The sequence below is a fragment of the Falco cherrug genome, chromosome 8 (genome assembly GCF_023634085.1).
Source record: "Falco cherrug isolate bFalChe1 chromosome 8, bFalChe1.pri, whole genome shotgun sequence".
Lineage (NCBI taxonomy): Eukaryota > Metazoa > Chordata > Aves > Falconiformes > Falconidae > Falco > Falco cherrug.
The window spans coordinates 64,111,321-64,126,164 of NC_073704.1; the positions used below are offsets into that span (position 1 = coordinate 64,111,321).

Here is a 14,844-nt window from a genome sequence, read left to right on the forward strand (position 1 = left end):
CCCTCAGCCAGTCAGTCCCCAGCCAGACCAGGTGCACAGGGTCACTCTGCTCTGTTACAGAACTCCACTGTCCTCCCCAAACTTCGCAAGGTGCCTGTTGACCCAGCCTGCTCATTCCTCACTGTCCTTCTGTTGTTCAGCATGTCAACTGCTCACCCTAAATTATCATCTTAAATTTACCAGTTCCTTTTTCCTGTAGGATGACTTACTTCACCAAAGAGACAGTCTATCCATTAAGCTATATGACCCTACCTATCCAGACAGACACCTAAATGTCTGATCTTCCTGCTGCGAACCACACTGAAGCTAACAATACAAGAGCAGCTCTGAGTGCTTTATTTGTAGGAACAAAAAAATAAAAACCGAGCCAGAAGTGGCCAAATGCCACAGGCACTGAAGCAGAAAGTTATGGGTAGCTGCTGTGGATGTCAGAGCCCTGAACCTCCTTTAGCAATGAGCAGCCAGAGCTGTTCAGGGCACTAGCACTCATGCTAGGAAATGAAAGAGTTTTTATTTGGTTTTCTATGAATATAGACATTAACTCCTGCTGGGCTGTTTGCATTAGGTTAATATTTCTGGAGTGTACAGGTGTTAATATGAGCTGTGAGTCTCTGCTGTCTGTCTCTAGCCCTGTAAAGAACAGTGTGGCGCTGTAAATATTAGCCCAGGCACAGAAGTGTTTGCACGACCCTCCTCTGTGCTACCTTCTGGGGTAGTACTCCAACAGTACTCCCTACAAGTGGCCCAGGCTCAGCCATCAGAGCCTCAGCATCTTCTGCACTGTGCAGTAACATGCTCTGGTTTTGACTCAAGAAGGGTTGTAGCGATCAAGTCCCGAAAAAAATGGCAGAAGCACCCATGTGCTATAATCTTAAGATTAGTACTAGACAAAATAAGGTACAACTAAGTAACTCAGCACATACTGGTAACAAAATACTTGCTTGGTCAAACCCACTCTTCGCTGGCTGTGGCAGTCGCAGGTGTAGAGATGCCTAGCACATCACTGGGACTGCTACTCACTTTAATACAGTGATACACAGTCATTTCAGAGGGAAGCAAATGACGTGTGCTCTCCGTTTGTTTGTTCAGAAGGGCTCCCCAGCAATGGAAAGGACTGTCCATCGCTGTGGGTTTGAACAGAAGAGGAAATGAAAACTATCCTCCTACAGCTACTATGGGGATCTTCCTGCCGTCACCACAGAGAGGAAACAGCACCAGCACGGGGAATAGATTTCCTGTTTTGTGGGGGATCCCGTGTGCACCTCATTATCAGCCTATAATAAGACATAACATAGATGCGGCCTGCCATGCGTCCAAAACTGCAGAATGAGTTCTTAATGTGCTAGAGGAAAATCTCTTCATGTGCTGTATCAAGTCCTTCGTAGCCTGAAAGCAATATGAAGAAGATGAACTGCAACGGCTCCAATGAATTTCAAGAACATGAGGTTTGGTGTTAATGTTTTCCATCAGGGGCAGCTGGCCTGTAATCTGCACTGCAAGGACCAGAGTATCCAGACTCATAAATGATAAAACAACAGCGCGGCCTCCCCAGTGCCCAGCACAGGGGACGGTCACTGCCCTGGGCCAGCTGGCCACACCGTTTCAGATACCAGCCAGGATGCTGTTGGCCTCCTCTGCCACGCCGGGGGCTCATGCCCAGCCGGCCGTCAGCCAGCCCCCCAGGCCCTTTCCCTCCGGGCAGCTTCCCAGCCGCTGTGCCCCACGGGCAGGGCCCAGCACTGGGCCGGGGTGCCCCTCACACAGCTGGGCTCAGCCCCTCGCCAGGCCTGCCCAGCCCCCCTGCAGAGCCCCCTGCCCCCCGGCACATCGGCGCTGCCACCAACTTGGCTGTCACTTGTCACCACAGAACCTGCTAACACCACCAACTATAAATCAGCCAGGATCTGTATGAACCTGTGAGGAGCAGCAAAGATAACAAACCCCATGGAACTGGTGCTAAAAGCTGCGGAAATCTGATCAGAGTTGATCGCTGTTTCTGCAGCTGTTTGAGAAGGTCAAAGGCCTGGACCTTGCACAGCATTAGAGAAGGCGATTCCTGAGACATTGTACACTGCGCTGGTAGATGACCCCTTAGGTCAGAGCTGGCCTCACAATTTCAGATGGAGAGAGTGATGAAAGCTTTGGTCATGAGAGACTGACAATTATTCAACTCTCTGAGACCTGTAATGAGGTTACGGTGCAGCTCTGCATGTGTGTGGGGAGGGAGGAAAAAACCAAATAACCTTGAAAGCTATGGGTCCCAGGCCAAGATACATATAAATATGCAAAAATCCAGAAAGGGACCATTCCACCGCAATCACAGGCTGTGCTGACTAGAGAAGTGTAACAAATTGGCCAGCCCTTCGCTGGACATTAAGTTCAAGTTCCTCCACTTGGCCACCTGCCAAGGCAACCTGAAAACGCTGCCACAGCGTTCAGCTTTCACACAGAAGGAAGAATTTTCCCTTTCCTTGCTTATCTGCTGCAGGGCATAATTCAGCACTGAGTTAATGGGTCATTTCAGTGGGCTTTGGGGGAAGATTTATAATTGCAGAATCAGGAAAACAGCCTGGAAACGAACTTGAAAGATCCTATTTTCTCACACTGAGCTGGACTGACCTTTTAGAGCTGTTCTTGAAGATCTCTTCTTTTTCTTCCCTCTTCGCAGAAGTTGTTATCCTGTTGTAGAAGAAATTGTATTGGTCCTTGACAAATCCATCTGGGAGACAAAAGGCAACCCTGTTATTTTCCACATGCTAACAGATTGTTTATGCATTCCAGACTTTTCCTAGAGCTTGAAGTTAAGATTGATTTATATCCTTTCCTTTCTCAAGGCACACATGCTCTTTTCTCCAGGCTTTCCTTCTGTGACATGCTGGCTATCAATTCACTGAGTTTACTGAAATCTGTCTTTGCTTAGAAGGAGTGTGAAAACAGCAAAATAGAAACAACAGCCTAAGGATCACAAACTGACAACCACCACCATCCAAATTGCCCTCTACATTAGTATTTTTAAAAAGTTATACCTGTCAGCGGCAATCAGGTCTAGCAAAGCTTCCTCTCCCGTGGCTGTCATCCTCTTCTGTACCAAGAAAGTCAGTGACACATTCCACAAACATCCCGTACCACCGGTACCCCTGTAGCAAGGGATGCCTGGGCAGGTACAACCTCCCACTGCTGTGCGCTGGACGGTTCTGCTTGGGTTTACCACCAGGCAGCCCAGAACACAAACAGCAGTGCCTGGTTTTCTTCCCTTTTAACAATCCCTCAAATTGCATTGAGAAGATCCTCCTGCAGTAACAAAGCAAGTACACAGGTGCATGACATAGAAGGCAACATCTCTTCTGCTGCTGCTGCCTGTCATTCCTCACAAGTTGCACATTAGTGCATTAATATTGCAGCCATAGTAATAATCCAACCAGGTCTCTTCTGTGTCACAGTTATAATTTGGATTATGATTAAAGACTTTCAGATCCACTTGTTTATTCTTACCATTTCTCACAAAAACACAGAGAAGTTCACAGGACCAGGCCACTTTTTGTTTTTTCACGTCATCATTACAAGTAAGCCTCTTCGCTCCTAGTTTTTCTTCAGCCTAACTACTCTGCTTCCTCCTCCTGAACCACAGCTGCAAACAATTCACTACCAAGTTAAAAAGGCTCCGTCCCATACACCACTTTCTTTAGGCTCCTCCAACCATTAGGCTTTGACTAGACTTTGAGCCACGGTGAGAATGATTTTTCTCTCCTCCTTAAACAGAAGAGCTTCTAGTGTTTGTGGGCAACTTGTTCACATTCAGAAATGCTTCACAGCAGCTCCCTGCAGTAAGCGGAAGGACTAAGCTCTTCCAAAAAGCTCAGAAGAGGAGGGCACTGCTGACTTGGCCTGCGAATACTTCATGTTTGCACAATCATAACTCTTTCTGTTGGGCTTTTTGGGCAGACAGGGTAGGTCTCTCTACTTGTGCAAACATTCACCCTGCAAAAGGTTTGCCTCTTTTTCATATACTCACGTTTGACATGCACACGCTGGCCTGCTACTTTTCTGCATTGGTTAACTTGGCCTTAGGATGCAAACTGAAAAGAAGGATCTGTTCAAAAAGAAGCAGAGCTGCCTAAATGCTGGGTCGGCTCTCAGAAATGCCAACCTTGGAGTGGGCACAGCCAAGTCCCTCCATCAGGGCAGAACCAGCAACAAGTAAGGTACTGAAGACCCTTCACAGCAAGGCCGGTAGGAAGCAGCTAGAAGGTCACCCACCCCTCCTGCAGACCAAGGGAATTTATTCAAAGGGCGGTCAGCATCTGTCCCCCCGGAGGACGCTCCCTCTGTTTTAGTCTGACTCTGTCAGCACAGTGCGCCCCAGTGGGTGCCCCTCGCTGGGCCCTCACAGCGCTGCGCTTGGGGCCGGGGGCTCCCGAACCCGCGCAGGCAGCGCCTGCCGCAGCCCGTCAGAGCGCCCCTCCTGAAACGCCCTGGCGGATCCTGCCTGGGGAGCGCTCCCCGCCCGGCCCGCCCCGGCCCCGCGCAGCGCCGGCCGGCAGCGCCCCCGGCCCCGTGCGCTGCGGGCCGGGCCAGGCCGGGCCACGGGGCGGCGCTCGCCGCCCGCTGCTGGCCGGGGCGGGCCGGGGCGGGCCGGGGGCGCTGCCGGCCGGCGGGCTGGGCGCAGCGTGAGCCGCGGTCCCAAAGCGGGAGCCAGCGGCGGCCGGGGCCGGGCTGCAGCATGGGGCTGGCGCTGCTCCCGGCGCTGCTCCTGGGGCTGCTCCTCTCCCGAGCCGGTAACAGCGCCGGGGCGGTGGGCGCCGGACGGGGAGGGTGGGGGGCGTGCGGCGGTGCAGGGCGGCGCGTCCCCCCGCGTGTCCTGTACGCGTCCTGGCGGGCGGCAGCCGCGGTTGGGAGCGGGCGGCGGCTGCTTCGGCCCAAACGCGAATTGCGGCCGCGAGCAAACGGGGGGGACACGCGTGTCCCGGGGCACGGCTGGGGGCGCCGCCGGGGACCCCGCTCCCCGCACGGGCACCGGGTGAGCCGGGGCCGCCAGGGCACAAAGCCCGGTGCGCTCGGGCTGGCGCTGCCCCGCGGGTCCCGGCCCGGTCGCCCTCCGGGCTTCGCCCGGCGCTGCCGCCGCGTCCCCCCGGCACTCGGGGCGGCAGCTTGCCGGGCAGCGCTCGGTGCGCGGCGAGCGGCCCGGGGGGCTCGGCGGGGCGCTGCTTGCGGGGTCCGCGCTGCTGCCCGCTCCTGCCGCGCCGGGCACCGCCGCCGTTCCGCCCGGTTCGTCCCCGCGCCCACCGGGCCCGCGGCGGGACCTGCGGCCGCAGCGGCACCGGCTGCCCCCAAGCTCCGTGTGCACGCACTAGCGCGGCGTTGATAACCGTGCCCGGTGAGCGGACGGGTTCCCCTGCGGCCACCCTCCGACAGCACGTGCACCGGGGGCAGCAAAATAACGCAGAGAGATACACATGTATAGCAGGACATGGAGGGACGAGGGAGAATAAAGGTACGTCGGACCATCTACCCCTTTTTTCTAAGGTATAAACAAACAGTCTCTCTGAATTGATTTTTACCTTTTAACTTTTTAACTACAGAAGCGGCTCCCACACACACGCATCTTTAACATGTTCTGCAACCTAGACCACGGCTCTAGGGAAGAATTAGGCTTTCTCATTCTTTCATGTTATTATCTGGAATACTAAGACAAGGTTTAAAAAAATGAAACAACGTGTCAGGTGTTGGGGCTTAAGACAATGCACAGCTACTAAATGACATCTGTGGAGGAGGACTGTTGTAAATTTGAGGTTTACAGCAGTTTCACCTTAAGCATCTGGTGCAGGCTTGTGGTAGAAACAGTCCATCCACCCAGTTCTCCTCCGCTCTGGCATTTAACGTATCACTTTAAAGTTTTTAAAATGTCACTTCGGGGTCAGGTGCTTGCTGGGCAGGACCCTAAGGCTAGGAGGGTGCATCCTGTCCTTTTATTAACTTGCTACAACAGCTGCTGCAAGCCACTGTTGAAGGTGGGATACAGGGATCTGGCCTGGCAGTGTAGACCAGTTCACTCAGTTTAGGATTCCAAAAGCTACTGCAGAGAACAGACTATTTTGCTATTGGGAATTTGCACTGATTGCAACCTTACAGGATATCATTGCACTCAGTGTGTTCACTAAGGCTATGGCTAGGTGTAACTGCTAACCAAAGCCCACTGTGCCGGGTACAGAGCATTTCTCATGAGAGATGTTTTTCAGGGAGCTTACAAAGTCATACAGTCTTTACAGAACAGCAAGATTAACAACAAAGTACAAGTTGCTAGAAAAGCAAAGAGATTTGTACAGGTGAGACAGAGACACCCAGACAGTATTACTGGGCTGTAGGACAAGCAGAAAGTCTGAGCAGCAGACTGGCACAGACCTGGGCAGCCTACTGCTTGCAGCAGATAAACTGATGAAACCAGCAAAAGTGAAGGAAGCAAGAGAACAAATTAGATGCTGAGGATGGTACACCAGGTAACAGGGGATGTACCACAATTTTTCCTAATCTGTAGCGAAGGCAGGCTGAAATAGTACTGCTGCACCTGCAAGAGAATGACAGGTAAGATCATGTACCAAAGAACATTAAAGGTAGTTGGAAGGCTCAGCACAGTCCTTTCCTAAAACCAGCCAAGCAATATTGGTCTGAAGGGAAGCAACATACCAGCCTGTATATGTTTTATTAGCAAACAGTCTAGTTCCAGGTCTTCATTATACTTGTACTGTAAACACAGATTCATATACTATAGAAATGAAAGATTACAGACTGAATTCACCTACCTGTGACAACATAATGCTAGGTATCACCCCAGTATTACCCTTAGGAAACAACAGTCCATATAAAAAAATAAAAGCTGAAATAAAAATCTAGTTTTAAAGATTATATTTTTAAATTGAGATTATTCAATACTTCTGCATGCGGTGGTACATATATGTGTGTGTGTGTATATATACGCACACAGTCAGTGCATCCATTATGCAAATATACATCCACACAGAAATATAGTCCAATCAACCAACAGATGAAAGATGGCAGGCCAAGCCTGCATCCCAGCATTTTTGGCAGGGATTTCATGGAGTGGGTTCTATATATCTGATTGCATATCAGCACTTCTACATGAAGCTACTTGCAATCTTATGTTAAGGATTTATTCTATTATGCAAAAAATAGGCATTCATATTCTTAAATTTCCAAGCTCAGTAAAGCAGTTGTTTTTTACACTCTGCAAATGGCTTTTTCAGTACAGCTCTTAAAGACCAGTAAATACTTCAGCAGTTGCAGCAGCATGGACTCACAGCACCTGGTATGCTGTTACTATGTGCTTATTGCGCTGCGGTTTTCATTACCCAGATCGAAGAGCTTCTTCAAAGCAGGCCTCAGGAACCCCAAGGTTTCCACAGGGATTTACCACATAAAATACAGAGCCATCCCTGATCTTGGCCAATTTGAAAGAGTGATTAAAAAAAAGTTTTATTAAACAGAATTATTTTTGAGACTTTTCTTTAACGTTTTGTTCCCTCTTTCATACATTGATGCTCATAGGTTTTTTTCTAAATGGAGACAGCTCTTGTTCCTTACCATTCCGTATGAAAGGCCCCAACTAGTTCTATCTCCCGAGAGGAGTCCTTCTGGAACGTAGGATGCCTACAGAACAGTGACAAGGTGCTTGCCTGACTTGCGTTGTGATCATGATCCTAACAGTCTTTTGCCTGCTTGACCAGGAGACCTCCTGGCTCTGCCACGGAGCAACTGCATCGCAGCAGAACAGCTGTGCCTCTCGGACTCTGTCTGCAATGCTACCTACAGGATCCTGGAGAACTGTGCCCTGGCCAAGACTCGCTTCCTCCCGCTGGATCACGACAGCAGGGTCCAATGTCTGAATGCAGAGCTAGACCTCGGAAACAGCTCTCTGCTGCACTGCAGGTGTCACCGGCGCATGAAGAGACAGGAGCACTGCTTACGTGTTTTCTGGACCATTCACTCCAGCATGACAGATGGTGAGATGAAGTAATATGAATGTACAAGGTACCAGTAAGGCTCAGTCCTGCCCCCCATCTGAAAACAGCTGCAAAAGGCCATTTCCCAACACTGCAGGTATCACTTTGGAACCACATCTCCGAGTGAAGAGAATTCATTACTTCTCTGCTTGATAAGCAGAGAAAACGGATCTGGCCTGGGACTGGCTCTTCAGCTACACCAGGGACCCCAAGAGACAAAGCCAGCTACTCCAAGGCAGTTAGATGTAGTGCTGGGGGGAGGGACTGCTGTGAAAGTCACCTCAAAATAGTCATATCTGTCCATCTCTGAAAACACACGTGATTACGACACATGTTGTACTGGCATCCTTGAGCATGCTGCTGCTTTCCAGCTTTAGTGGGATGCTTCTGCTTGGCCTCCCGCTCAAGACTGCCTGTGCTGCACATCTCCTCACTAGCCCTGAGGCTGAAAAAAAACCAAGTGACAACATAGACCAGATTCTTCCCAGATGAAATCTGATGACAACATGTAATGCTGTTTTTACACAGTATTGCCTCTGCATCTCCAGCAGAACCATTCTTAGCATTTGGCTTTGAGCAAGACAGAGCATCTCTGAATTCCAGCCTGAAAAAACAGCCAAGCACAAATAAGAGAAAAAAAAATCAATTAAAAAAAATTAAAAATGGTCACAAAGCATTTCTCTCACTGCATAAAATATCTTGTGTCTTGCCTAGGTTATTTCAATTTGGAGACCTCTCCCTATGAGAATCCAGCAAATGAAGAACACTGGAAGACTGATTATAATAAACTGGCAGCTCTGTTATCAGGTAAGGACTGTAAAGGTTAAATGATATAATGCTGCCCTGTCTTATCTTTGCGGGGGCTGACAATTATTAACAATTTGGGGTAATGGCTGCTTTAATCAGCGGAGCGCCTGCTCTGGATACTTGGCTAAATTGGTTCACCCTACCAAGTGTAAATGTAGCCACAGATCCAGGCCCACGAAAGAGCAAATAACCCACAACAAGCATTTTCTGAAACAAACACCCTAACACAAACCAATAAAAAAAATACAATTTTGTAACCAGTATAACTGCAATGTCATACTGCGGGCAGACAGGACTAATAGGCTTCATTCTTTTTGATGTTCCCAATCTGACTGTCATGTAAAGGCTACTCCTACTTCCACACATTGGAGACTCGCTTCATTGTTTCTGGGTTTCTTTTGGCTCTTTAGGCTCACAGTTAGCAGGAGATGCAACAAATCCATGCCTGAAGGCAACTCATGTCTGTAATCTGAGCAAGAAGTGCGTCCGTCTGCGCACAGACTACGCCTCCATCTGCACCAAGGGAGCAGGAAGCGAAGACATGTGCGACCGCCGCAAGTGCCACAGAGGGCTAAGGAATTTCTTTGAGAAAGTCCCTGAGGATTTCACCAAAAGGATCCTATTCTGTCCATGTCAGGATGAACTTTGTGGAGAACGACGCCGGAAAACTATTGTTCCTGACTGTTCCTTCCAGTATAACACCAAACCCAACTGCCTCTGGCTTCTGGACTCCTGCTTAGAAGACCATATCTGCAAGTAGGTCCAGTGGCAGCGGACGTTAGCCAGGAGAACAGCACAGACACTGACAGTCTCATTTTCCTTCCCACAGATCCCGACTGGCTGACTTCCAACAAAACTGTCAACCTGCAGACATGTCCCCAGATGGTTGCTCTCAGCACAACCATGCTGCATGCCTGCAGGCGTACATGGGGATGATTGGTAAGTGATACGCACAGGAACATGCAGGGTGGACGCTTTCAGGCCACAAACTTGCAGGCACGCCCTGATGCTGGGAAGGACCATGTTATCTCCCACAGGAGGCAGTGTGCAGTATACCAGTGAATATGCCTTAGCCTCACTGACGCTAGTGCTCCCTCTTGCTTCTGCGGTAGATGCAGCCCAGGGAGTGCTCTTCCGTGGCATTTATCACTCTACTTTGTCCCACCCTCTGCAGCAAATCAGCAGCACTTACCTGAGATTTCTGCACGCCCATTTGCATCATCAGCTGGTGCAAAGCTCTCCAAGTGCCCAAAGAGCAGGGCTCTGGGGGCACCTACAACCAGGTCCTCCCTGCTGCAGGAGTTACCTCCCATCACAGCAGTGGTTAAGTGTGACACTCCCTCACTGCCTGACTTTTAGACTCCTGATGCTTTGTTAGTGTTGTACACACTACCTTCTCAGAGCCAGGCAGGATGTGGCGCTACCAGCTCTTAAAGAGAAGGTCGTCTTGGGGTTTTAGGCATTTCACTGCCAGCCTGCTAATGCTTTTTCAGAGTAGCTCGAAAGAAGAGCTGTAAATCTAGGCTATACCTTCTGGTTTTCCAGATGTCTTCGCTGTTTTGGTCTAAATGAACTCTTGGCTGAACAGCACGCTACAGGTGTGCTGCATTTGTTTGGCAAAACGTTTTTGGCCACAGTGTTGCCAATGTCACAAGAAGTAAGAGCGCCTTGTGCTGCCATGTGCCAGTACCACAGTTCAGTCCCTGCCGATGCTTCACATCCTTCAATTTAGTACTTGCACCAGCTTCAGCTATCGGTGTACCTCACCATCAGAGTGCCTGCATCAGGGGTAGTAATCTCCACACTTCACAGCCCAGCAGACTTTGAGTAGATTCACCAGGCCTGGGTCATCTTGCAGGGGCTCCTGACCTCTCCTGGGTAATGCGTGTACCACGAGGGAAGGCTTCTGCTTCCAGTGCAGCATTCCCTTTAGTATAACAGGACTTGTGATGCTTCTTTCCTCTGGTGAAGTAAATCCTGATTCCGGTTTCTGGGGGTTTGGGACAGGCACACCCATGACACCCAACTATGTCAGTAACTCCAGTGTGGAGGTCTCCCTGTGGTGCACATGTGAGAGCAGCGGCAACCAGAAGGAGAAGTGTGACCAGATACTTGGCATGTTTGAGAGCAACAAATGCCTTGGTAAGCATGAATTACATCACACAATCAGCTCAGCACAGGGAAATTCAGATCCTGCTGATTTCCAGATCCTATGTTGCATTGCTCTTGCGTATAGTTCTGTTGTCTTCTGCAGTGTCTCCATGACCCAACCTATGGGACCAGCCTGGATCTGCTCTCAGAAGTGTTTCTGTATCTTTTGGCAACACTTCTGTTCCACGAAGCTATTTCCCAACAGCATTCAAATGGAGGGGTTGCGAAAAATCACAAGAGGAGGTCAGACATGCTGTATCCATAGGTTGCTGAGTAACCACATCAGATCATAATCACCCAGGATTATGGGGTTTGGGTCCCCCTCCTTTGCTCGCCTTTGGCCCTCACTTCCTTGCTCAAGATCAGTAGCTCCTGGCACAGCCCCTGTTACTAGATTTGGCAGCACAGCAGTTAGAAAAATCCTGTTAAATGCGGACATGCAATCTTAAGTCTGTATTTCTTTTATCTCTCTAGCATTTTAGCAACGGACCTTAATAAGATTTAAATATTTTATGTTTGTAAAAGCTTCCAAAGGACATCAAAGAAACCATCATCATTAGATAAATGATTAATATTTAAACCTACCTCCTGCTGTATAGAAAAGCCTTACACCCAGCACTATAGATACACCTACAACCTAAACATCCCACCCAAGATACTACATACCTGCCCCTCACAAAATAGACTGCTGGGAAAGTCCCAGAGGTCCTCCAGTACAGTGCAAATTGGCTTTGCAGTCTGCTCAACCTCGCAAGTAAACCCAGAAACTAACAGGCCGTTCACTGAATAGAGAATATGTATTTTCTAAATCAAAGCCACACAGCCTTTGAGCGTGTTTCCTAAAATAGGTTCCCTAGACTTCCGTTCACTAGGCTCCAAGGTGTGCACAAGAAAAGCACAGTAAGACTCTTGCTTTACTTCTGTTTGCAGAAAATACGATTTGGTCTCAAATGCACCTGAAGCAGACAGCTCTAGAAAGACAGGAAGACTTATTTTATTCATCTTCCCTAAGCTTCCAAGGAGACAGTACCAGCACATCTCTTGCTTCAGAAATGTCCCAGGTATGCATTGCTTTGCTGCCTTCACAAAGCACTGAAGCAGCCTAGAGACAGTAGCTGAAAAACCTTGGAACTGGAAATGTGTGATTTTGGACATCAAAGCAAGGGATGCCACATGCATGCAGAACCCTGGACCACTTGACCTCCAGTTATTTCTTTCCAGAGACAAGCAGAAATAGGCTGTCCTGCCTGGCCACAGGAGTTCCCTATAGTCTCACATTAGTGCTCAGAATGGGCGGCTCTGCAGCCAGACGTTTGAGCATGAACGTGTCTAACTGGGATTCATTCCTCCTTTTCATTTCCTAGGTGGCTGAAGGGAAGACACAGCGAGACATCTCTGAACACAGCAGTATGCCTATGGCCTCCTCTGTGTATTCTGGAGCTGCTATTTCTTGGCCGCCTCTGGCTCTGTTCCTGCCCCTCTTGCTCAGCTCACATTAACTTAGCATAAATGGCATCTTTCCTTCCCAAATTATTAATCTTATTCTATATCCAGGCACGTCCCACTACTGATTTACCTTTAGGAAACAGAAGGCTTCCAAGAAAAGAGGAAAGGAACAGCCTTCACCCAGAACGGCAGTCACTGAAAACCTCCCCCCAGCCTGCACCCCACTTCCCCCAGCCAGTCTGCACTGAGCTCGGCAGATACTATGCCCACCATTGCTGCTGCCATGTGCACATTTTGAGTAATATCAGATTAATATTCCAGCACAATATTTTAAAACGAAGGTCTGAGTTCTGTCAGAACTTGGGCAGGGTTCTGTTTCTGAGTGCAGGGAGGGGCCTGACTCAGCATGTCCTACCACCCCCCTTCCAGAGCTCTTCTTCAGGTGACAGTCATAGAACGGTTTGGGTTGGAAGGGAACTTTAAAGATCAGCTAGTCCAGCCCCCTGCCACCAGCAGGGACATCCTTCACTAGGTCAGGTTGCTCAAAGCTCCATCCAACCTGACCTTGAACACTTCCAGCAAGGGGCATCCACAGCTGCTCTGGGCAACCTGTGCCAGTGCCTCACCACTCTCATTGTAAAAGATTCCTTGTGTCCAGTCTAAATCTCCCCTCTCTCAGTTTAAAGCTGTTGCACCTTGTGCTGTCATTACAGGCCCTGGTAGTAAGTCTCTCTCCATCTTTCTTAATGGTCCCCCCTTATATATTGAAAGGCCACCACAAGGTCTCCCTGGGGCTGCCCCTTCTCCAGGCTGCCCCACACCAGCTGTCTCAGCCTTTCTGCACAGGAGCGGTGTTCCAGCCCCCTCACTGTTGTCGTGTCCCTCCTGGGGACCCGCTCGAGCAGGTCCGTGTCTGTCTCGTACTGGGCACCCCAGAGCGGGATGCAGGGCTCCAGGAGGGGTGGAGCAGAGCAGAGGGGGAGAATCGCCTCCCCCCACCTGCTGCCCGCGCTTCCTTTTGTGCAGCCCAGGATATGATATGGCTTTCCGGGCTGCGAGCGCACGGTACCGGCTCACGTCCCGTTTTTTATCTGCTGGTATCCCTAAGTCCTTTTCTGCAGGGCTGCTCTCGATCCGTTCATCCCTCCGCCTGTGTTGGTGTCAGGGACTGTCCCAACCCAGGCCTTGCTCAGCTTGGTGCGGTTCACGTGGGCCCACTCCTCCAGCCTGTGAAGAGCACAGCATACCATCCTAAAGACTAGAAATTTGCACTCCAGGGTGGGTTGCAAGTAAAGCTCAATAAACACATGTACAGTTCCTGGTAAACATAAATTCTGGATTACTTTCAGTCCTCTTTTCAAATCCATTCTTTTAAGTATATGAAAAATACCATCCCAGATCAAGGACACTAAACTAAAGTTTATAATCTTGCTCCTTTCTGTTTTGCCCCTTGCAACATACCTATCTCATACATTATCAGAGCTAGCAACAGACTCAGGTTTTGTGGGTTAAGATGGATTTCTGTGCTCAACCCCAGTAAATTTAATCTTATCTAGCAAAGGACGACCTTGCCTGGCCTCAGGACCAACCTTCTAAGTCATGCTTAGAGAATACATGTAGCTCATCAAAGCTGTATTGACCACAAAAGCCCTAGGCATCAGTTGCAAAAATCTCTGGGAGCTGCAGCTACCTTGTACCTCTCCGTATATTCCAGTTGTGATTGCCCCTTCCAGACCACCCACCCAAACTCCTCCTCCTCTGCCAAGTTCTATTCCATGACCTGTTTATTCTGAGTGTAGATGTGTGCACTGTATAACTGCTGTTATTTTTTACTGCATTTGCCTGTTAAAGTGTGGTGTTAAGTGAATATTGATTTCTGAGCATAGGTTAATAGTCCACAATCAATTGTGTGCAAGAGTTGCCTCATCAGCCAGCCTGCACTTCCAGGATAGCTAGAAACTCGGCTCAGAGCAGCTCCTCCATGCACACATACAGTGCAGCACTGCTTCCACATGTTTTTTACCATTCTTTAATAAAAACAGAGCCCACATTACCATATTCTAGTATCTACATGAGACCATCCTCTACATGGTGGGACTAGAAATGTGTCAAGACTCTTGATGTAGTGTAATAGCATCAGTCATCTCCAGAATTTAGTGATGAGTGACAGGGAAGAAGAAAACATTGTTCTTCCCAACATTACACAGATCTGTGAGGGTATTTGTGAGAATAATGGAGCAGATTGCCCTGATCTGTATGTACCATACACACTGTGTACTGCATTCATCTTCCACTCATCTGCACTGTGATCCTTCCCTTTCCACATTTTAGTGCTCTAAGACAGGCTGATATGGAAAAAAAAATTAGCATTTTGTTGTTCATACTCAGCACACTGTGGACCTTTACTCCCTTACACCTGCTAAGA

General features: G+C 49.2%; 1 protein-coding gene across 1 annotated transcript; it reads left to right on the plus strand.

Annotated features, from left to right (window-relative positions):
* Window positions 1–4,643: 4,643 nt before the first annotated feature.
* GFRA3 (GDNF family receptor alpha 3) lies at window positions 4,644–14,411 on the plus strand. Its single transcript, XM_055719441.1, has 8 exons — window positions 4,644–4,775; window positions 7,740–8,015; window positions 8,730–8,822; window positions 9,233–9,578; window positions 9,652–9,761; window positions 10,830–10,964; window positions 11,904–12,034; window positions 12,338–14,411. The coding sequence occupies exons 1-8, from the start codon at window positions 4,721–4,723 to the stop codon at window positions 12,470–12,472; spliced, it is 1,281 nt and encodes a 426-aa protein (XP_055575416.1). The 5' UTR covers window positions 4,644–4,720; the 3' UTR covers window positions 12,473–14,411.
* The last annotated feature ends 433 nt before the right edge of the window (window positions 14,412–14,844 follow it).

Excerpts from the sequence above, each read along its gene's own strand:
- GFRA3 (XM_055719441.1), top strand. The coding sequence starts at position 4,721 with ATGGGGCTGGCGCTGCTCCCGGCGCTGCTCCTGGGGCTGCTCCTCTCC. Across the intron at positions 8,016-8,729 it reads TCACTCCAGCATGACAGATG|GTTATTTCAATTTGGAGACC; the intron begins GTGAGATGAAGT and ends TGTCTTGCCTAG. Across the intron at positions 12,035-12,337 it reads TTGCTTCAGAAATGTCCCAG|GTGGCTGAAGGGAAGACACA; the intron begins GTATGCATTGCT and ends TTCATTTCCTAG.